Raw genomic sequence first — 22,968 nt, forward strand, 5'->3', positions numbered from 1 at the left:
GACAGTGAAGGCAGGGCTCCAAGGGTGTTTTATTAATTTTTATTAATTTCAATGGGAAAATGCAGCACATACTTAAATCTCTTTCATTTTTCAATGTTGCATTAGGGCAAGGAGCAGATCCACACCATACATTTACAGCACATCCAACACACATTTAAAGCACATGAGTACCCCCCAAGAATTCCGGGAACTGTGGTTTTCCCTTCACAGAGCTACAAATTCCCAGCACCCTTAATAAACTACAGTTCCTTATTATTCTTTGGGGAAAGTCATATTCTTTAAATGTGCATTGGATGTGCTTTAAATTTTATCGGATGGACCTGCCCTAGGTCTCTAGACACACTTAGGCTGCAATCCAATACATGTCTACTCAGAAGTAAGCTCCACTGTGCTCAAAGGGACTTACTCCCAGGTAAGTGTGCATTGGATTGCAGGTAAGTGTGTATTGGATTCCCGTACTTGGGAATAAGTCTCATTTAACCTATTTGGACTTTCTTATATGCATAAGACCATGCTGTAAAGGGACTAACTGGCTAGATCATGCCTACCATAAGAAAACCCTGCCAGATAAATCTTTAAAAGAGTGGGTCATTGTTGCTTCATCACAGGGGACCATTGCTGATACCTAATTTATTTCTTATGTACTAAACATTTATATACCACCCTTCATCATATTAGACTTCAGGGTAGTGTAAAACATAAAATCTATACAATAAACACACAAAAGAAATATAACATCATGAATGGCTTAGAGGGCACACCAGTCTGGAAGCTGGAACATTATTGACCCTTTAAACACGAAAAGAGCAAAGATAGGAAACATCTGACTCCAACCAGACACAATTAATTACGGTGCTACCTAATAACTAAACTCTATAATGACACGATTCACACAGATAAAATCAACAGATAAAACATTAAAACAGACTATGATCTACTCATATTAGATCAGTAAATATATATATATATATATATATGTTTTAATAATGAACAGTGGCAATGCTGGTGACTGGCAATCCTCTTCGGGAAGGTCATTGTATAACCAGAGCACCTCTGCCCTGCACTGTCTATATTCATATCTATAGATTGATAGATTCACAAGAAATAAATGCAGAGGTTTTGTGATGACACAATAATGGATAATAGTATAAATTATACATTATGTCAGATTGTATATAATCTATATTACATAAACTACATTATGCTTCTTTTGATCAAGTTTTCCTTGTTATGCAGTAACTGTGATATTGCATAGATGTACCAATGCTAGAACTGTAATCTTTCCACACTTACCTGAAAGTAAACCCCACCCCACTGACTTCAGTGAGACTAACTTCTGGTTTCTGAGTAGACATGCATAGGATTGCATTGTAAATGTTGTTTCACCTGTCATCCTTAATCACTTGCATGAATAACAGATGACACAGTCTATTCATCCAAGATATGTTTCATCCTTTTTACATAATATGGATAACAATCTGGTTTTTTTTCCCCTGCAGCCAGCTCTTCTGATTCAGAATTAAACTGTGATCCTTGTGACTTTTTCTTCTGTTTTAGCAACCAATCCTGCAGGATACTGTGCCCTTGCAAAGGGAATTATAGTGTCTTAGAGATATTTAATTCCTTAATAATGATAACTGGGTGCCTGGAGTAAATAATGGGTTGGAATCTGGAAAGGGTCTAAGAAGCTCGGTTCAGATAAGTTGGGAGTACTGTGTCAATATGGTGTTCATGATCAACCTTCTAGAAGGGACTGCATTCCGTCTTAAGGATGAGGTTCACAGCTTCAGCTGATTTCTAGATGCAGCTTTGCTTATGGAGACACAGATAGTGTCTCCAGCATGAAACATTGTTGTCTTTGGAATGCTTGCTAGCTTCACCTCATTCTACAAAAAGGCGATCTATTCCCAGTTATGCTTTGCTAACATTAGGGAAGGGGGAGAAATTTGATTAATTTCACATTTAAAGCTGAATCTTTAAATCTGAACTTGCTAAAACAATATGAAAACTGAAACACAGCCATCCTTCAAAATTCACACATCCAAATTTTGCACTTATCCCCAACCAATGTTTACAAAAATGCATATATTAGGGAAGGCGTCCATAAAAAAAGAATAGTGAAAATATTATATTAAGAGAAATTGCTTGCAAAAATGTGTACATTTTTCAAAACTGCAAACAAAAATGTACTTAAGAGAATTTTCATTAGGATTTTATTTTTTTTAAAAGCAAATAGCTGTACAAATGTGGAGAACTTAATTTAATATTTGAAAAATGAGAAACTGAGAGAACCCAAACTGACAGATTCTTCCATCCCTAGCTAACATTTGGGTTTCACAACTGCAATGTATTGTATGTGGGACTGCCCTTGAAAAGAGTTCAGAAATTTAACGGGCAAGACTTTTAACTGGAGCTTGATGTAGTGATCACATTTCATCAATAATGAAAGAGTGCAGTTGGCTTTATTTGTTTCCATGCACAATTCAAGATGCTGGATTTTGCCATTAAATCCCTGAACTATCTGGGACCACCACTAAGCTAAAGGACCATATCTTCTTCCATATGAACCTTCCCATTAAGATCAGCAACTGAGGTCTTTGTATTCTACCTCTATCAGGTAGGTGACTACTAGAGGGAAGGCTGTACCATTAATAAAAGTATTGTTGTTGTTGTTGTTTGGAATTCCCTCCCCAGTGTGGGCTGCCTGGTGACATCACGATTGACATCTGGGCATGAAGATGACCATCCTATTTCCTCAGCTTTTACTTAATAACATGGCTTTTATGTACCTTTATGATCTGCAGATTTTATTCTGTGCTGCCCTTTTATTCTTGCTTTACTCTATGTATTGTTTTTTTATTTTCAAGATTGTAAGCCGTCTTGCAGATATTTTTTAAAACTGGAAAGATGGGATTTTTTAAAAAAAATCCCTTAAATGGGTGGAACACAGCAGGAGTGGAGATCCTCTGACCTGTGGGCCAGACTTTGCCCACCAATTTGGCCCACAAGGCCATTTCTCTAAAACTACACCCATCTGCCAATCAGCTGACATCACTGCTTAACAAAGCGGATGGGTGGGATGCAGGGTTTCAATCCTGCTGGATCATCCTTTGACAGCGCATTCCCTATGGGGAATGCCCTGGCAAAGCAGACCCCTCCCATCACCCCATAGGTCAAGTTTGATGAATGGGTAGGACTATCAACCTATCAGTCACCTGATGTCATCATGATGCCAGCTGATTGACAACTGGGTGGCCCTGTCCCGGGAGCCCCTGGGAATGGAGCAAAGTGACCTTGGGCTGTCTTAAAGTAAAGCCAGAGAGTTGTTCAGAGGGAGAGGTGTCCTCACGGGTGAGGGTTAGGGAAAGGGGGAAGGGGGGAGGGCTAGGGGGAGAGGGGATTTGGAGGTTTATACCCCCCAGGCTTTGGGGGGGTCACACCCCACACAAATGTCTTTGCGGGGGAAGTGTTCCTCGATGTGGGTTTGTCTCAAATCCCATCTCTGGTATTTTCTGAAGTGATTAAAGTTGGCCCATGAGATGAGGGTGAAAAAGATCTGACCTCCCAGGCAAAAAAGCTTCCCCATCTCTGGATTACAGCAGCAGCCTGTAAAGCCATGAAATTCATGCCTAGGTTAGCATTAAAACAACAACAACAAAATCATCCCAGTCCACAAATAAAATGCTATGATATTGTAGTTTTCAGACCTAACTCTCAAATCTCTCCTTCTCATGAGAGCTACTGATATTAGTCCACACAGAAAGAATAGGGAAGACAGATATGCTACTCTTCCTCCTTTCTGCGTCTCACATTCTTCCCCCATTTTCTGTTTGATTTTCAATTGTGATTATTACAATTAGGAAATTAATCAAAAAAAACTGTTGACTTGTGGCCATCATTTCTACTTGTTTACAGTATAAGTAGAGCAGGGCTGCAGGGTGTTCAAGGATATGATAACTCATCCATGTTAAAAGATCTTCATGATCAGCTCCTATAGACAGTTGGCAGCTACATGGGGATAAAAGCCACAAAAGTGCAACATGTATAAAAGGCCATACAAATCTGTCTTACATTTGTGATAGCTTTGTAGTGTAAAATATGAAAGCTTTATGAGTTGATTACAGGAAATGAATTGCAGGAGTAACATCATCATCATCATCAAAATTTGTTGAGAGGTGTTCCTGTTCTTCTGTTATACCCATTTCATTAACAAGGAATCTTTTCTTGTTAATGTTACATTTCTACGGTGAGGAGGCAGCATCTAACAGTTATATATCCATCTGCTCAGTGTTCTGAAACCTTCTGCTTATATCCTCCTACTCCTATCCTGCTAAAAATATATCTTCCAAAAACATGTGGTTTTTTATTACACCACATTAACTTGCATTCTTCATACACTGTAATTTCAGTGCACCCAAAGCAGCTACTCCATATTTTACAGCATCTTCCTGGACCCATCATCACTGCAAATTAGGAACAGAGAACAGCAAACCACTAGGAAGTTGAATTATAACATCATATATATATTGGTTAGCTTTTCACTATAGAATATGACTGTGAGCACACTAGCTGCCTACAGCAAAGCGTTTTCACTGGCCACACCTGGGATGATGTGCTGATCAGTTGCAAAATCTGTTTGAAGCTGATTTAAAAAAAACCGCTCAAGCTAATCCCACCAGGGGTTACAGTAAAAAGGGGTGGGATTTGACTAGTGTTATGTGCCCCCTTTTTCAGAAAAGAGAGGTGGAGATGCACTGGAACCAGCAGAACACTGGGTGTGTCTCTACCAGAGCTTGGAAGATTACTTTTAAAAAGTAATAAATTACAGTTACAGTTACAAGGCCCCCAAAATAGTAATTACCATTACAATTACAATTGCTCTGAAAGCAACTGATTTCTTTACTTTTCCTCCAAAGTAATCACTACAATTACATTTTAGTTACTTTAAAAAAAATGCCTACAAGGTGCTGGCCTTGGCTGCTGCACATCTAAGTAGCCTAAAACAACATTAAAAATGAACACATACAGAGGTAGTAGAATAATTATTTTTATTCATAAGATAGCAATGGTGGTCTCTCCGCTGGTAAGGGTGGTGGGGAGGGAGGCAGAGGCCACTACTCAGATCTTTGCACGCCAAACCAAGTGCAACCCCCCCCCACTCAGCCAGCCAGCATAATCTCTCTCACTAACCACTTCCTGGACCCTGCCCTGCCACCAACTAAGGGACACTCACCCAAGCAAACATTTCCCCCTGAGATGCAAAAAAGTTAAAATACTGCAAATGCAGCACAGTAGCCAGAGAGGGTGGTGGAGGCCACTTTGTGTGCCAAGTGCAAACACAGTACACTCTCTCTCTCTCTCTCTCTCTCTCTCTCTCTCTCTCTCTCTCACACACACACACACACACACACACACACACACACACTCACTCACTCACTCACTCACTCACTCACTCTGTCATCTTTCACCTCCACAGTTATCTCCATTCTGCTGCTGCCTCCTTCTCCTCCTTTATCCATGTTCTTGACCTCCGGATCCTTTTTCCCTCCACTCCATTCTTCACCACCACTATCTGTTTTTTTAAATTGTTTTCTCTACTCCACCCCATCTCACTCTCCGCCTCCTCCCTTGTCACCTCCTGACCATCCACAGAGCATGAGGAAAGAGTGACACTGCACAGAAGCCCAGTTTGAGGCACATGATTTTCATCCACAAATCAGAGGAGCAGAAGACTTCCCGTGCTCCCCCCCAAGCAATGCCCAAAAGTAATTCTGGAAACATTACAATTACTCCACAAAAGTAGTAAAATTACTCCTAGTTCTATTACAATCAAAATGTAAAAGAATTACCCACTCGTTACTCAAAAAAGTAATGAATTACAAGTAATTTGTTACTTGTAACTAGTTACTTCCAAGCTCTGGTCTCTACCCTATATTTCAGAAGATTGCAACTTGCAACTACAGCTCAATAGTAGGCTACATGGTATAGGCTTGTCCTAGTGACCCTGAACACAGATTAGGCCTTGGCACAGATCTGTCTGGGTAACGTTAGTGGAATCTTTGAAGACTTAAGATTGCATTCATGGCTCTGTTCTTTGTACTTAGGTTAAGGGAACTTCAGGACTGAGGCAGGGGGTAAAAATACAGTCCTCCATCCCTCTCTTTCTGGCCCTTAAGAGGACTCTTCCCAGTTCATACCCCCAATCTCCAGGCTACACCCCTCAATAGCCCCACTTTGTGCCATCCTTAAGTGCTTTTGCTTAGCTGGAATGCATCTTTGAACAATGATAATGCCTCTTGACTCAACAGAGAACTGAGAAATGTGTGTAGGGTGTGGTGTATGTACAAACCTTCCAACCTTTCCTGTACAAAGGTAAGTACCACTGGCATGCAACCCCTGGAAAGTTGCCCATGAGGGAACTTGGCCCTCAGATTGAAAAAAAGTTTCCCACTCCTGGGTCCTGGCCTAGATTGTTAACCAATAAACATCAGTAATGGAGTGACATGAAAAAGGCACAGCAGGGGCAAATATGTGGCCAGATGAAGAACCTGGGGCAAAATGAAAGGCAGGTAGAATATTCCTTTACCCATGACAGCATGTGCACATACACATACAGAACACAAGATATTTCAAACACTTTAGGGTTTTTTAAGGATTGCTAAGGATTGTTTTAAAGGTTTGTTTGTGCCGACCTGTTAACTCTGATGGAAGATACCTGTAGAAGTCAGTTGCTGCAAACAAACAGGGCAGGGCAGGATTCTCAACCATGTCTGCATTGGTTTCTGAATCTTTAGTGAAAACAGCTAAGAGTCTTGCAGGACTTTATGAATGGCGTTAAGATTTCATCAGCTAGGTTCCACTTCATCAAGCCCCAATACACCACCTATTAATCTTTCTTTGTGTGTGTGTGCATGTGTGCGCGCACAGACTAATATGGCCAGTCTTTGGGATCTATTTTTTGTTAGGATTTCGGGAACTGACACAAATTGGAAAATTTGCTTGGAAACAGTTGGGTCTGTTTCCCCTAAAATTATGGCTCTACTGTTCAGATTAACAGTAACCCAGAGTCCTGGAAAGCATAACACAAATGGATTTGGGGGAAATGTTTTTAGTCACAAAGTAAATTGTATTGTATCCCAAGGTAGTATAACATCCCAAACAAAGCCATTTATGTAGTGTCAGAAATAGGACACATGTTGCTTCCCTTCATCAGTTTTTGTATGGGGCATTTTTAAAACCCCAATGCTTTTACATTGTCTGGGAAAAAATAGGATCTTGGTGGCAAAGATCAATATATTTATTGGGATTTTGTTTTCTGTTTTTTGGTTTGCGAAAATGCAAGCATTTAAACGTGCATCAGTCAATCGGTTTTTGTTAGAAATGTTGGAAACACGTGGCATTCGGTGGGACAAAAATCACCTGCAGTAGTGTACTGCCAATTTCAGAAGTGCATGGTCCATTCATGATAATCACAGCAATGCCCCCTCCCAACCTTTTTTTTCCTCCTGGGAATGTGATCCTTATTAATGCCTTCTCCCTTAACAACAGCTGCCCCAGGAGCCAATAAAGATGAAAAGGGAGAATATATATCTGGGTTTGATATATAAAGATGGAGCTGTGTTGCAATGACTTGCTTCACTCACTCTGATTGGCTCCACTCAGTAGGAAAGAACCAAGAAGCATGTTAAAAGACTCTTCTCAGTGGCTAACACATTCTCCTACTGATTGGCTCATAGGATGCTAGAGACACAGGACCATGCTCCCACAAAAGTAAGTGGTCTAAGACACATCCCCCCAAGACCCCTCTATTCCCCTGGGCACCTCGCATATAAAATTCAGTTGGCTTTCTTGGGATTTTTTTGTATACAGAAAGAAAACTGTACACGGTAATGCGCTGAAAATTTGGCCGCACAGTTTGATGTCACGGTCCTAGAAAAACTACGAAACACAAGTTGTGGGTCTACTTCTGTGTACATTCTACAGCAAAACACCCACCACAGCACTCCCTTGATCTAACAATCCCGGGCAGCCAAGCCCTCTTCTTAGCCACGCCTAGCCGAGCGGCGAGGCGGGTGCCACCCTAAGAGGGCGGGGCGATGCACCAGGGAACGCAATCGCTGCCACGGAGAGAGAGACGTTCCCTTCTTTCAGAGAGGAAGAGGAGAGAAAGCGCGTGCGCACCCCTAATCCACCGCCCTCTCCCCCCTTTTTAGCTGTCCTCACCAATGGCAGAAGGCGAGTGGGAAGTGCAGAAGAGTAGTGGGCGTGGCCGGCCTGGTTGGGCCTTTTTTTTAATTTATTTTTCCTTTCCTCTGCTGTCGCCGGGAAGGGGGCAGCTTCATCAGTCAGTGTACAGTCGGGCGAGTGGAAGTGCGCGCGGCAGGCGGTTGGCCCTTTTTCTCGACCGCGCGCTGTGCAGCGGGTGCTCCCACCCACGCACCCCTGGCCATGGCTGCTGGCGAAGCGGGCGACGAAGAGGTGCGAGTGCTGCAGACTCTCCGCGGGAAGATTTGTGAGTCACTGGGAGGGGTCGGATGAAATAGAGACCCTGTATGTGTTTGCGTGTGTGTCTGTATGTGCGTCGGTGCGGGGACGGGGAGATCTTGGGACGGGACAGTGAGGGTAGAGCCGGAAGGAAGGGCCTTTGCCCTCGGGGCGGCCTCACTGACTCACCCGCTGCACTTGTCCAGCCCCCGCCGTTGTCTGTGTTCCTTGGAGATGTTGCTGTGCCTCTTCCTTGCCTCAAGGGAGGGGAAGGGTTGGTCCGCCTCAAGGCCAAGAAGGGCGGTGGGTAGTTAGTCCAAGGGAGGGGTGTGTGTGCTGGTCTCTCGCTAGGTGCAGAGCCGTGTCTCCCACATCCCGCACATCTGCGGGATGGAAAACGGGGAAAAGAAAAAGCCGAGGAAGACGGGTGAAGTGAGAGACAGAAGCATAGGTGGTTTCAAGGAGAGAAGCTTTGCTGTGCTGTGTAGACGGCGAGTGTGGGCGATGCCATGACCGCTCGCAAAAGCAGGCACGGTTAACAGGGAGCATCAGACGCCTGACAAGGCAACCCTACATTCCTTGTGTTGGAGGAAGCTATCTCCCATTTTTCTGGGTCTCCAGAGTTACCTAAGGAGTTACGTCACACACTGCCTTTGAAAGAGAGCCCCTGTCCAATCTTGGCTACCTGAGGAATGTGGATCAGTGCATGAGTTCCCAAGTGCTGCTTGTTGGTGTTGCACTACAGATATTTAGGTGTAAATGCTAGACATCCTAGTTGTACATTTAAGATGTGTGAAAAAGCCCTTGGAAGTCACTCTTCCTGTTTAACACACACACACATTTGAATAGTACTGCTTTGGGTTTAAAGCACATATCTCTTCTCAATATTGTGGGAATTCCTTTTATATCCAGACCATGCCAATAATAGAATTGAATTTTGTTTGACAAAGGGTGGTGTACTGGAGGATTTCTTTTTAAAAAGCCAACAACAAACTGTCTTGTGGCACCTGAAAGACTAAGAAAGCTTTTGTGGACTGCAAGCCAAGTTGTCAGATGTGGTCTACAAAAGTTTATGCTATAGTAAATTTGTTGGTCTTTTAGGGGCTGCAAGACTTAACTGTTTTGCTCTGTTGCTGCAATGGCAACTGTGTCTCTGAATTTTTTTTAAACAAGGTTTATGAACAGCCACTGTTTTTTTTTAAAAAGGGGGGGATCCAGTACTCGTACTTTGATAGAAGAGCTGTGGGTGCCGGCACAAAATAGTTGCCATGCAAAGCCAAAAAAAGAGGTGCGGGTACTTTCTACCAGTGAGTACCATCACAAAAAAAGCCTTGTGAAGAGTGCAAGAGCAATAATAGAGTAAGGCTGTACTCCAATATGTGTCTACTCAGATGTAAGTTCCATTGGATTCAATGGGACTTGCACCCGGATAAGTGTGTATTAGATTGCAGCTTAAGATATGTATTTGGTGAGAAATGTTTCCTTTGGGCAGGTGGGCCTGGAAGACAGAAGATTATTTGAAATATAGGGAAATGGGGCATGAAGTATTTAAAGGGTTGTTTTCTGGACAAGCAGTTTACAGGTTCAAACATATTTCCTGGATGAGGAGTTGAAGAAATTGCGTCATGCTAGATGGTTACCTGCCACTGAATGAAGAATGTACTGTGGTTAACAGTATCCTTAAGGGAATTGAATCCTAGTCATGGTAATTGTATACTACCTATGTGATATGAAAACTATCTAGGGATCTGTTTCCATAGGTGTTAACAACATTTCTAGGCCTTGTCATTCCAAAATAGTCATGAAGTTCAAGTGTATAGTTTTGCTGGATGTTTGGTGATAACGCTAGTAACAAATTAGTTTTCTTATCCATGCTATGATAGGGTAGAAGTAACAAACATAGGAGAGGCTCAAAAGTGTGTGTAAGCTGATGGGTTGTAATTGGCAAAATGACTGGGCAGGTGCATTCCTAGTAGCAAGGGGAACAATAGCAAGCTGATGGGAAGACCTGGCTTTAGTTGAGATGAGAAATGTTTGTTTTGGATAGCCACTAGATGTTACTTGAAGTAAAAAGTGGCATCCTTGGAAATCATGCTCTGTCTTCAGTCTGTTCACAGTATTTTGTCTTGTCTGTAAAAATCAACTGACAGGTAAAAAATGCAACAAATATGATGTAGCAGGAAGTTTGTACAGAATGTTTTGAAGTGTTCACTTGTAACTCTTTTGGGCACATTAATGGGATAGAGGGGTACTAGGATCCATGTTAGCCAGACCAAATGTGGCAAAGAAAATTTTAAACTTGAGAAGATAGAAAACTTGGGAGAAAATTATATGATAAATTATAAGGGGTAAGGAAATGATAATGTTATGGGGCTGACGTAGATTTTAGGGCAGCTAAGACAAACAGGATGTAGTGGTTTTCTGACGGTGGGAGGGATTGAAGTACATTCATGTAAGTCAAACATAACCCACTTCCTTTCTCATGCCTTTATTCAGTCTTCTAAAGAATGGCTTGCAGTATGTTTAGCTTCCATTTTTATGCGGAACTAGATTTCATAATGATTCAGTTGAGCAGTATTGACAAGAGAGAAGTGTTCTTATATAAAGTTAAATGTGTATTCAGCATCGCACCAACTCTTTCATTAATTCCCCATAACTTTTTTGTAGGAAAAATATTTTCTATAAAAACTTTATTTTGAAAGATCCCTTGTGTAAAAGAATTCATATACTACTAGATTTTGGTTAAAACCCCAGTTAGAAAACTGTGTCTTGCAATATTTCTGGTATATTATCTTTTCAAACAGTTTTGTAGAAATTTTTAATAGAGGAATCCAATGAAAATTCAGTACATTTGCATCTTACTTAAACCTCAGCCTTGAGATATTAAAGGAACAAATAAATGCCACTACCTGTCATTAAAAGGAAATGCCATGCTTAATCTTTCTTTTCATTTCTTATTAACAGTAATCCAGCATAAACAAACAGGCCTCAGAAATTAACCCCCAACTGATTAATCAAAGGTTTAGTTGACTGATTTATTGAAGCAGGGGTTAATGATACCACGAATGATACAGAGCAAGTTTTTATAAGGCATTGCTGGATTTCATTCTGCCCATGTATAGTGATAAACTGGTGATGCCATTGTGAAGTATATATTTGGAAATACCATGCATATTTCTACACTCCAGACATCTTAAATACATTTGTTTACCATGGAATCAATAAGGGACAGTCAGCCATAGGCGTGCTTACTATCCTGGTGCCCTAAACTTTCTTTTTAATTTTGCCTTTGTTACCTGCAGTTGTGGTTTTCAGTATTTATATGGTGCTGTTCCTAATTGATCAAAGCACTTAATTTATGTTAGCTCAGTAAATCTTACAGCACCTCTATTGTATGCCAGTTTTATTCCAGATTTTGGAGCGAGGATGGGGATTGCTGAAGCTGGAGGAGAGAGACTTGCTCAGCGGCACTTGAACTCAATGGCATATCCATAGGATTAAGCTGTATGGCTAAACTGAGGTTGTAGCTCCTTTTTGTTAGTTTCCCAACTTGTAGCTCATTTAATTTACAAATACACACTGTACTTTAACTGCTATTTGTTATGACAAATAGCTTTTACTCAAAACAGTTAATTCTACTTCATATACATACCCATCTCCTTTTAAGAGAAAATAGAGAGAGCAATGTTCCCCAGGGGAATTTGATGGACCATGGCAAGTAGTATCTCTGGCCGTGAACAGCAATAGTAATGTGTCTCAAAATTTCAAAAAATCCAGCAAATTAAAGAAAGAAGGGCCCAATCCATATTTACACTTAAGAGCTAGGAAATACAGCTGCATACCTGAATGTTTGCTTCTTTCTTCCCCCTCCCCATGATGACACACCCATCAGCATCCCTGACTAACAACCAATGTGTAGCTGCAGGAGGCTGTTTTGTGCTAGTGAAGCAGCTTCTTCCAACTGCCAAGATGTCTGGAGAATCTTTGCATGTACTATAGGTAGGAGTAACTAGCACACTTGGCTGACTGCCGCTTGAACTGCTAGATATTCTGTGGCTGAAAGGCAGAGAGCATGACCAGCTGCACTGGTGAATTACTGGAATAGCTATGGCATATCGGGGGAGCCTGCACATGTGTAGCTCACGGAATGTCAATTTGGGTAGTGCTGATATGCACACTTGATAGCCACATTGTGGTTACATTTAAATCTTTGGGCTCTGCCTTCCTGTATGCAGGCAAGGTAAAGCTGGAGTGTGCTATACCTCATCCAAAGAGAAGAGGACGTGTGCTGAATACACATGGAAAGAAAAAGAAGTACTTATTACCAGCTGCCAAGAGGATGCAAGTCCGATTGGGAATTTCTACTCTAATCAGTGAAACACAATAGCTTTAACACTGTTTCTGGATAATTAGATTTCTTCCATGGGAAAAAAGCAATAGATAATTTGTTGATCATCCCTTGAAAGAAGACCTCTTACTATGGTCCAGTGTGTGTGTAGGGGGAGCAAGATTACAATGGTAAGCTCTGGCCCTCCACTGTATGTGTATTTATATCCAGGTGTTTAATGTGCCTAAGTGTGTACAAACTATAACATCTGTTGTTGTGCCAAGGTACTGTGCTTTTTCCATGTATACAGGTACATGTGAAAACCAAGAGGCTTCATACAAAAATCATATTTCTTCCTTATGTTTATAGATTGTATTATATTTGGGAAGAGCTGTAGCTCACTGGTAGTACATCTGCTTTGCATGCAGAAGGTCCTAGGTTCAATCTCTGGCATCCCCAGCTAGGGTTGGGAGAGAATCCTGCCTGAAGTACTGGAGAGCTGCTGCCAGTCAAGGTGGACACTACTGAGCTAGATGGACCAATGGTCTGACTCAGTATAAGGCAGCTTTCTATGTTCCTATGTGTGTGTTGCATGGTATCTTGAGGTTTAGAGAGAGATTTTTAATAGTAATTAATAAAAATAGTTTATGAAAACAATGGTTTTCATCTTTCTTTAGGGAACTTTTTGCATGACAGCTTTTCTGCCAAGGAATTCCAATACACTGCAGAGGATTCCAGGCAGGGCTGGTGCCAGAGGGTGGCCAGGTCTCCTGGCCGAGGGCCCCTAAAGGGCCCCTCCTTAGGGTGGATGGGAAGCACTCCCTTCTGCAATCTGCAGCAGCATCAGCTCCCAACCCTACCACAGATCACGAGAGGGACCTCCTAGGCACCCCCTGCTAGGGCGCAGGCCCGCAATACCCACCTGCATGCCCCACCTACCTCTCTCTCGACATAAATGCTGGTTGCACTGCGGGTGCAAGCCTGTCATCAACCAAGATGGTGGCCAAGTTTTCCATAAGGGGCTGATGCCCCTGCTGCCATCTTGGCTGATGGCAGGGATGCGTGCACATAGCCATCAACCAAGATGGCAGTGAAGGCATCAGCCCCTTAGGAAAGCCTTGGCCGCCATCTTGGTTGATGGCAGGCATGCATGCACAGCATGGGCAGCATTCACCAAGGGAAAGATAGGTAGGTGGGGCATGTGTGTGTGTGTGCCGGGGCCCGGGGCAGGCTGGTGCCCAAGGGCTCTGGCATGTCTGGCACTGGCACTGCCCCTGATTCCAGGGCTTGTTTTAGAGCAGGAATGGGGAACCTGTGGCTTTTCAGGTGTTGTTGGACTCTCATTAGTCCCAGCCACCATGGTCAATAGATTAGGAATGATGGGAATTTTAGTTCACAGTATCTGTTTGCCATCCCTGCTCTAGAGAGTGGTCCCAGTTTATATAGGGTAATAATCAGGCCTCTTGGGCTTCCCCGTTGCTCCACTTTGAACTGAATGACCTCAAATACACCCAACACTCTCTTAGAGCTGCATTTACAAGACATGTTAAGTAGTTTTCTCCAGGTACATTTGTTCACCATTACTAGTCTTTTCATTGAAAAGATAAGTTTCTGAAGAAAGACAGGCTTCCCCAGACAAACAAAACCATTCCTTAGAAAAAGGAAACTGGAAAACCTGTATGTTTATGCCAATCCTGTACGAGTTCAGGGGCTTTAACATTGACGTAATAAAGTCATTTGACAAAGTTGTTTTGCTTAGAAGTGGTAGGAAATGTGCAGACAACATGGCTAAAGGTCACTGCCGTAAAGTAGTAACACACTGATGCTGAGATTTTATATCGCTTCCCTGAAAGAACTTTATTTTGCAATATGCTGCTGTTGAAATACGGCTGTAAAATGGGGGTAGGGGTAGTTTTGGAGTCCCAGCTCCCAACAGCCCCAGCCAACATGGCCAGTAGTCAGGGATGATGGAAGTTGTAGTCCAGCTACATGTGGAAGGCCACAGGTTCCCTATCTCGGCTCTAAAATGTGTCTCTCTGAGTTCAGACTGCTCTGCTATCCAAGCAGAATTATATCCTTAGAGGCACCATTAAGGCCCATGATATACCTTATTTATATTTATTCTACGGACAATGGATATCCCTGACTTCTTTTTAAATGGCACTACTTTTCTTTGTTTTATAAGGAAATCAGAACATTCTCCAAGCTGAACTGCCTTATAATGACGTTCGCCTACTTAGTTTAAGGGCTTGTTGCTCTATTTTGCGGGGGGGGGGAGTTACATTGTGTTTCTACTTTGAAAGTCATGTAATACATATGTGTGAATCACTCAAAAGTCTGGTTATTCACTCAGTATTGTTCAGAGAACTACTGATTTTTTTCAGGGAAAACATGGAAGTTATCAAGATCTCTAACAGGCTGCTAAATTAAATAGTATTTATTGAAAAAATACTAGACTGTGTTTGTGTTATCACTTACAGCCATATCGCTTCTGGCTACAATCATGTCTGATTTAGCCAGCTTTGTCAAGCTTAACCGGTTACCAAGATGGAATTCCTGTCTAAGGAAAGTGCAAGTGTTGCAGGAAGTGATATTAATAAGGTTGTGGGAGGAAGTGAAGCCTTTAGATCAGTAGTAAGCCTGTTTTTATCAGGTGATGCTATTCTAGAGGAAGTGGTTCCTGCCTCCTCTAGGTCCTGGCTATGATGAAATATTGTATTAGATTTCCTTTTTTATGTCTAAATTTCACTAATTTCTGTAGTATGATAATATCTGGTTCTGTGCTTCTTTCTGTTAATATTTTGTTCACTTCAGTCAAGGATGCATTACAATGTGTGCAATATTTTGTGGCTTTTCATTCTTAATTACAACTGTTTACCCTGGCTATAGACAATCTTGTAAATTGATTGTCATATTTTTTTATCCAAGTTTGCTCAAAACTATTTAATCTTGTCATTAGGTCAAGCCAAAAACTTAGTGCCATACTCTGGACCAAACAAGATGAGAGATTGCTTTTGTACAATCAATTTGGATCAAGAAGAGGTTTTTCGCACTCAGGTAGTGGAGAAGTCATTAAGGTAAACTCTGTTTTATAATGGCAGACTGATTTCGGATGAGTAGCAACCGTTGGTTAATATCTCATTTAATCAATCTCTTAACATATAAAACATTTTTTTCTGTGTTTCATCCATTTTGGCTTAGCTTTTGAAAATTTAATGTCTTGGTTACAGAAACAGCTTGATAAATAATAATGCAATAGAAGAGTGACTGTGTTCAGATGTGAAGCTGAACTGGGCCTTAGGGGCCCTCTAGATGTCCTTTTTATTGTGCACTCATGATTTGTGCTCATGAAGCTGTTGGGGTGGTCACACTCTATCCTATTTTCAATACTGTTTGTGCCTGCAGAAGTTTTGGGGTGGTAACAATACTTCATTTCCAGTCAGTGCATATCCCATAACTTCTTGCTGAAATCCTGTAAATTCTTATTCTACAAATAGCTTGGTTTATTTTTGTTCTGCTTTTGTTGTGCTATCACACCTCTGGACACCAATTAAGTGACAGCTTTAAGAATGCATCACAGAACAAACTAAAGCGGAATAAATCCCCCACTAAAGCACTATTATTGTGTTAAGCTTATGTTGCAGAATACATGCACAATAAAACAGCAGTCTGGAGGGGCCCAAATATTAGATGAATGAGGCCTGGTGAGCCTTGGGCTCGCAAGCCCTTCTCTTCCATCAGGGTCTCAAGGAGATTAGAAACTTCTGCTTGCATTTTGGATTAACTGTGGCTTACCATGTCCCAGATAAACCATGGTTAATTACAATTATAATTAGTTGAAATTTCCTCATAATGTATAGTTAAAAGTTTGCTGGTTTCAAGAAAGTCCTCCTCTGCGGCCATGCCAGGGGAGTAGGAGAGCATATTAGCCCAAAGCTTTCTGACGCCCATTTTCATAATGCTTGAGCATCTCATCTGGTTGAGCATCTCATCTGAATGGGGCCTGTGTGAGGCTTGAAACAAGAGCTCCAAGGTAGACCAGACTTGCAGACCTTTTAAGGCTAGCGGCAGGAAAAAATCTGCATAACAATAGTTAGGGCTAATTGTGACAACTTGTGGTGTTCATATGATTATTTCCTGAAATGGTCCCATTAATACCTGTAACTAGAAAATTTATGGTGGAATGGGTTACTATGTAACTCTAGAATTTATCCTGTTACTTATCTCTTAGATTATTGGTGGCTTCTGCACACACATATTTCCTATGGAAGGTTTTATGAATTAATCCATTCCAATATTGCCATCTCCATTTATTTATTTTATTTATTTATTCAACTTATTAGTCGCTTATCTGGCTGAATTGTCAGCCACTCCATGCACTCCAGAGGTTATCTTCAGAAAATTATGTGAAGAGCACAGACGTTGATTTTGACAGTTGTCTTCTACTCTTAGTTTAATTCCTTTATATGAACTGAATTGAAGATTGCTTGACACCTTGGGCTCCTTGGAAGGAAGGGCGTGATGTAAATTAAATAAATATATTTTGTATAGGCTTTCTAAATATATCCCTATCAACATTGAGCTATCCCCTTTGCAATGGTTACCATTCCATTTTTGGCCCAATTAACATGCTGGATTTGATCTTTAAAAGCCTTTAAGTGCTTAGAACTAGAATACTTGAAAAACCACCTGCCAATATGTGTGTAAGTATGTTAAGATCTTCAGTAGAGGGCCTTCATTGCGTGCCCCCAAATCTGAGTCACAAAGGATGACTACCAGGTAGATGGCCTTCTCGGTAGTGGTGCCCCAGTTATGGAATGTTCTCACTGGGGAGGTCTACCTGGCATCTACTTAATTGTCCTTTCAGTGTAATGCAAAGACTTCTTATTTTTCCAAGCCTTTTTGAGATAGCTGTAGTTCTGAATTATTTTACCTGGCTTTTAAGTTCATACTGCTTTTTAGTTCTTGTGTCTGTTATGATTGAGTTGTTTTGTAATATTTTTACTGTTTCTATATCTTATGAAAACAGTTTGGGAATTGCTAATGAAAGATGATATAAAACTATTACTTAAATATAAAAACTGCTAACATTATGCAAGTAATTGGGAGGCATGGTGCCCTTTCTAGCCTTTTGTGTGACATAAACCACTTGCAGAGAGAATCCTCTTAGAAGTTATGTAAATTAGGATTTTATGATAAGTTATGCTATGCGGCAATAAACTCAGTCGGTTCACTAAGATCCTATTTGACTTTTTCTCCACAGCCCATTTTTTGGAGAAGAATTCTTCTTTGAAATACCAAGGACATTCCAATGTTTATCATTTTATATTTATGACAAAAGTGTTTTACAGAGAGACCTTCGTATAGGTAAGTAACCACATTATTTATATTGAAAAGTTAGGGCTGTATCCACCTAAATAATACTTGGGGTAGACCCATTGAAATCAGAGGACTTAAGTATGTCATGTCTGACTTGACAATTAATTTCAGTTAGTCTACTCAGAATATGACTTAGATATGATTCTTAATGGTGGGTTTGTTTCATTAAAGAAATAATTTAAACCACAGACAGATATCTTACTCTTTTCAAATGCATTTATTTTTATGGATTGTATCCAATGGTGGCATTAGGCAAGGAGAATCTCACATAAAGTAGGGCACCCAATTTTCACTGATTCTCCTAATATGGCAACCCTCTGTACCGTATCATTTATTCTGGTGGATTCCCCCAACTCATAGGAGAATTGCTGAAAATCAGGAGTCCAGCTTTGCACAAGTGGAAGTTCTTCCACTTGCCTAATGCCACCACTGGCTGTAACCCAATACTTTCTTACATGGTGCCTCTGGTGGCTTTCTCCTACATGGCTGAGTAGACCATCCTCCACCCAGCAGCCATCAATCTTGCCTATTTTGAGTTCCCAGTTGACCCTGCTAATCTCACTGGCAGAAGTTTTATTCTAAAACTTTGTCATTCAGTTTCAAACAGTGACAAATACACCCCTCCCCAACACCTACTGTTTGTAGATTGCATTTCAGGAAAACTGCTTAGGATATACAGTATGATTATTTAAAATCTTTTCTAGAACTGTGTGAGTAATACAAATACTTTTTTCAAGTTCACACTTTAATTTTAACCAGTTTAACACCCACGTAAAACTTGTACTTGATTAACTGGTATGGACAAATAGGTAATTTTTTCCCCCTCCCTTAGGTAAGGTAGCTATCAAAAAAGAAGATTTGAGCAGATACTCTGGCAAAGAAACATGGTTTATACTTCAGCCTGTTGATTCTAATTCAGAGGTTCAGGTAAAATTGAATAAATGTGAAAGTCAATGCTATATTGTTTAAATGGAAAGTCTTTCTCCCCAATCCTACTTATGTTTGTAATTTTACTTGAGATCACCCATGCTGTGTGAAATATAGTTGATTGATTTTTCTAGTTCTTGTGAATTGGTAATGCCGTATTGTTCTTAGTCTATCAGGAAATAAAAGTTATTTTGCAGATTTTTCACTCCTCTGTCCATTATTTTAAATCACAACCAAGAGCTCAGGAAGCATTCTTTCACACTGATGGATTCTTAGTAATTTGCATTATTGTACAAATAAGTATGTATCCTGAGGTCAGAAACCCCCTTATTTGAAGGAAATAAGAATCTCTAAGCTTTTTCTTTCTATTCTCTTCCGCTTGGATTGCTCCTGTTGGAGAAGCTTTTTCTTGTGAGGAAAAAAGTGGAGGTACATATAAAAAGATCCATTGGACACAAAAGGCTCATTCTCACTTAATGCTAACCCATAGTGTAGAGCTATGTGCAGCAAACAGAACAAGCCTGAACAAAGTCTCAGCCTTATGTGCTACCCCTTTCTTTCTTCCTCCTCTGCAGTATTTGTTTCACTTTCAACACATTCTGGTTTGTTGTTAATATACCAATTGAAGAATTAGGTTTAAAGCAAGCTAGGGTTACTTAAGCAAGACAAATTCTTAATGAATGGGTTTGAAGGTGACTTACAGTAGGGCCCCACTCATATGGCGGGTTGCGTTACAGGCCCCCGCCGAAAAGCAAAACCCACCAGAAAGTGGGACATAGTGCGCGATCAGCTGTACAGAACAGCTAATCGCGCGCTACAGCAGATCACTGTCAGCTGGAGTGCGGCAGCTGAAACTCCCCGCACTACAGCTGACAGTGCTTTGCCCCTGAAGTTCCCCATGTTACAGCTGCTCAGCATGGGCAGCTTCAGGGGCCAAGCGCTGTCAGCTGGAGCACAGCGGCTGGAGCTCCCCACGCTACAGCTGATCGCCCCACTGGCACCGTATTAACAGAACGCCAAAAAGCGGGGCCCTACTATATTTAGAAACTGACAAGAGCTTATTTTAAACCACACTGAACTGGTTCACATGTAATGCTAAGTCAAACGATGGCTTCTCACAAATGTGCAGGTTCCTGGAGAGGAGATTATGACCACTGTACTCCTCTGGTCCTGCTGTGGAACTACTCTGAGCTTAGATATGATTTGGCTTAGTGTGTCATCTGAACTAAGGCTCATGCTTTGTCTCACTTCAGACAAACCATGAGCTTGTAACCAAGATTTGTTCTTTGGTTTACAGCCTGTGGTTTGTCTGGAGAAAACAAAATACAAACCCAGGTTTGGGCAACATGCTAAGCAAAAAATGGCTTGGCTGAAAGCATCAGGGCTGTGGGAGGAATGCAGCAGCCACAAATTTCCTCTCTGGAAGCTCACATAAGCCATGGTTTTATCTCTGGTTGATACAAAACAAACCAGAATCCTATGAATGGAATACTAATCTCTACACAAGGATAGGCATGGAATGTGTGAATGACCCTGAGGTTTTGCTCAGGCTCATTCTTGCTCGCATACATAGCACTAAACCATGTCTAGCATGATGTCATGAAATTCTTCTTGCTAAAGCATATATTTCAGTCAGACCTAGAGTGCAGGGCCAAAAGTCATACTAGTTGCGGGTATGCTGTGTCAAGTTTTCGTAGTTCATATTCCTTGACTGTGAATTACTGAGACAAACAATAAAGTAGATGTAGTAATGTAAAGTTCAAAATACCTAATAACTTGAAACTAGCCAGCTTTCAGTATGCTGAAACTTTGTTTGCTGTTGGAAAGATGAAGGGAGGGGGAGGATAAACCTACAGCAAAGGTAGATTTTAATGCCTTTATCATGCCACGTAACCATCATTCTGTGGAAGCCCTGCACATGTGGCTTTGTGGGTGATTTCATAGCATACTAATCCCATCTCTAACTCTTGGGCCTGCCCTCTGCAGCATGTGTATAAAATCAGTCTTAAAAACTGACATGGCACAGTCCAAAATTGAGTGTGTATCTCCTTAAGCTATTGTATGCTAGTCTAAAGCGTTCCTAATATATTTCTGTATATTTTCCTCTTCTTAGCACACTTCAAAAGTTTATTTACTATTTATTTATTATTTCAATTTCAATTTATATACCGCCCTTAGCAAAATAGCTCTCAGGGCGGTGAACAAACAAGATAAAATACAATATATCATAATAAAAATACAAAAACATATACAAACAAACAACAAAAAGCACAGCAAAAACAAAATAAATACTACAAAAATTAAAAATACAGATTAAAAGATTAAAAAAGATTAAGAAGATTAAAATGCCTGGGAGCATAAAAAGGTCTTTACCTGGCGCCGAAAAGATGGAAGTGTAGGCGCCAGGCGTACCTCTTCGGGGAGGCTGTTCCACAACTCAGGGGCCACCACAGAAAAGGCCCTAGATCTCGTAACCACCCTCCGGGCTTCCCGATGGGTTGGTACCCGGAGGAGGGCCTTAGATTCTGAACGAAGTGAGCGGGTAGGTTCATAGCGAGAGAGGCGTTCCACAAGGTATTGAGGTCCCACGCCGTGTAAGGCTTTATAGGTCAAAACCAGCACCTTGAATCTCGCCCGGAAGCAAATAGGAAGCCAGTGCAGACGCGCCAGGACAGGTGTTATATGCGAAGACCGACTGGTCCTCGTCAATAATCTGGCAGCTGCGTTCTGCACCAGCTGAAGCTTCCGAACTGTCTTCAAGGGCAGCCCTACGTAGAGCGCATTACAGTAATCCAATCTTGAAGTTACCAGAGCGTGGACAACGGAGGCGAGGTCGTCCCTGTCCAGATAGGGGCGTAGTTGGGCTACCAGACGAAGATGGTAAAACGCATTCCGTGCCACCGAGGCCACTTGGGCCTCGAGAAACAAGGAAGAGTCGAGAAGAACCCCCAAACTACGTACCTGTTCTTTCAGGGGGAGTGTAACCCCATCCAGAACAGGGTAAGCATCCGCCATCTGAGCAGGGAAGGTCATCAGACCAAGGCTGTTTCGGTGCCAAAACCGGGCCTGAAACCGGATTGAAACGGATCTAGATAATCGGTTTCATCCAAGAGCGCCTGGAGTTGGCTGGCAACCACCCGCTCCAAAACCTTGCCCAAAAAAGGGACATTCGCCACCGGTCTATAGTTATTCAAATTATCTGGGTCCAAGGAGGGTTTCTTTAAAAGAGGTCTCACTACTGGCTCCTTGAGGCTACCAGGGACTACTCCCTCCCTCAATGAGGCGTTAACCACTTCCTTGGCCCAACCGGTGGTCCCAGCCCTGCTAGCTTTCACTAGCCAAGATGAACAAGGATCCAGAACAGACGTGGTTGCCCGAACCATTCCAAGCACCTTGTCCACTTCCTTGAGCTGCACCAACTGAAACTCATCCAATAAAGGACAAGGCCGTGCTCTGGACACTTCAATGGATTCATCTGTCACAACATCAGAGTCAAGGTCCCTGCGGATACATGCGATCTTATCTTGAAAGTGTCCAGCAATTTCGTTGCAGCGGGTCTCAGATGTTTCCATAGTATCGTGGGGGCCAGAGTGTAAGAGCCCTCGCACGACTTTAAAAAGCTCTGCTGGGTGGCATAAAGATGATCTAATAGAGGCAGCAAAATAGAGCTTCTTTGCTGTCCTTACCGCTTTTGTATACAACTTATTGGTGGCACTTACCAAAGCATAGTTGTATCCACTGGGAGTTTTCCTCCATCTGCACTTCAGCCTCCTCCTCTCTTGTTTCATCGCTCTCAGCTCCGGAGTATACCACGGAGCTGTATGAGCTCTACACCGGAGGGGGCGCGTGGG

At 41.7% G+C, this 22,968-nt stretch overlaps 1 protein-coding gene across 5 annotated transcripts in view; it reads left to right on the top strand.

Annotated features, from left to right (window-relative positions):
* The first annotated feature begins 7,710 nt into the window (after nucleotides 1-7,710).
* The window catches only part of RASA2 (RAS p21 protein activator 2), a 98,111-nt gene continuing 82,853 nt past the window's right edge, over nucleotides 7,711-22,968 (top strand). For 3 of the 5 annotated variants that reach the window (XM_061636883.1, XM_061636884.1, XM_061636887.1), the window contains exons 1-4: nucleotides 8,109-8,512; nucleotides 15,771-15,888; nucleotides 18,075-18,178; nucleotides 19,023-19,117. In XM_061636883.1, coding sequence (XP_061492867.1) covers nucleotides 8,449-8,512; nucleotides 15,771-15,888; nucleotides 18,075-18,178; nucleotides 19,023-19,117 — 381 coding nt within the window. In that variant the 5' untranslated portion in view covers nucleotides 8,109-8,448. Of the gene's footprint in view, nucleotides 7,771-8,108; nucleotides 8,513-11,885; nucleotides 12,005-15,770; nucleotides 15,889-18,074; nucleotides 18,179-19,022; nucleotides 19,118-22,968 lie in introns of those variants that run through there. The other 2 variants (XM_061636885.1, XM_061636886.1) reach the window with 2 other exon arrangements.

The sequence above is a fragment of the Rhineura floridana genome, chromosome 7 (assembly GCF_030035675.1).
Source record: "Rhineura floridana isolate rRhiFlo1 chromosome 7, rRhiFlo1.hap2, whole genome shotgun sequence".
NCBI lineage: Eukaryota > Metazoa > Chordata > Lepidosauria > Squamata > Rhineuridae > Rhineura > Rhineura floridana.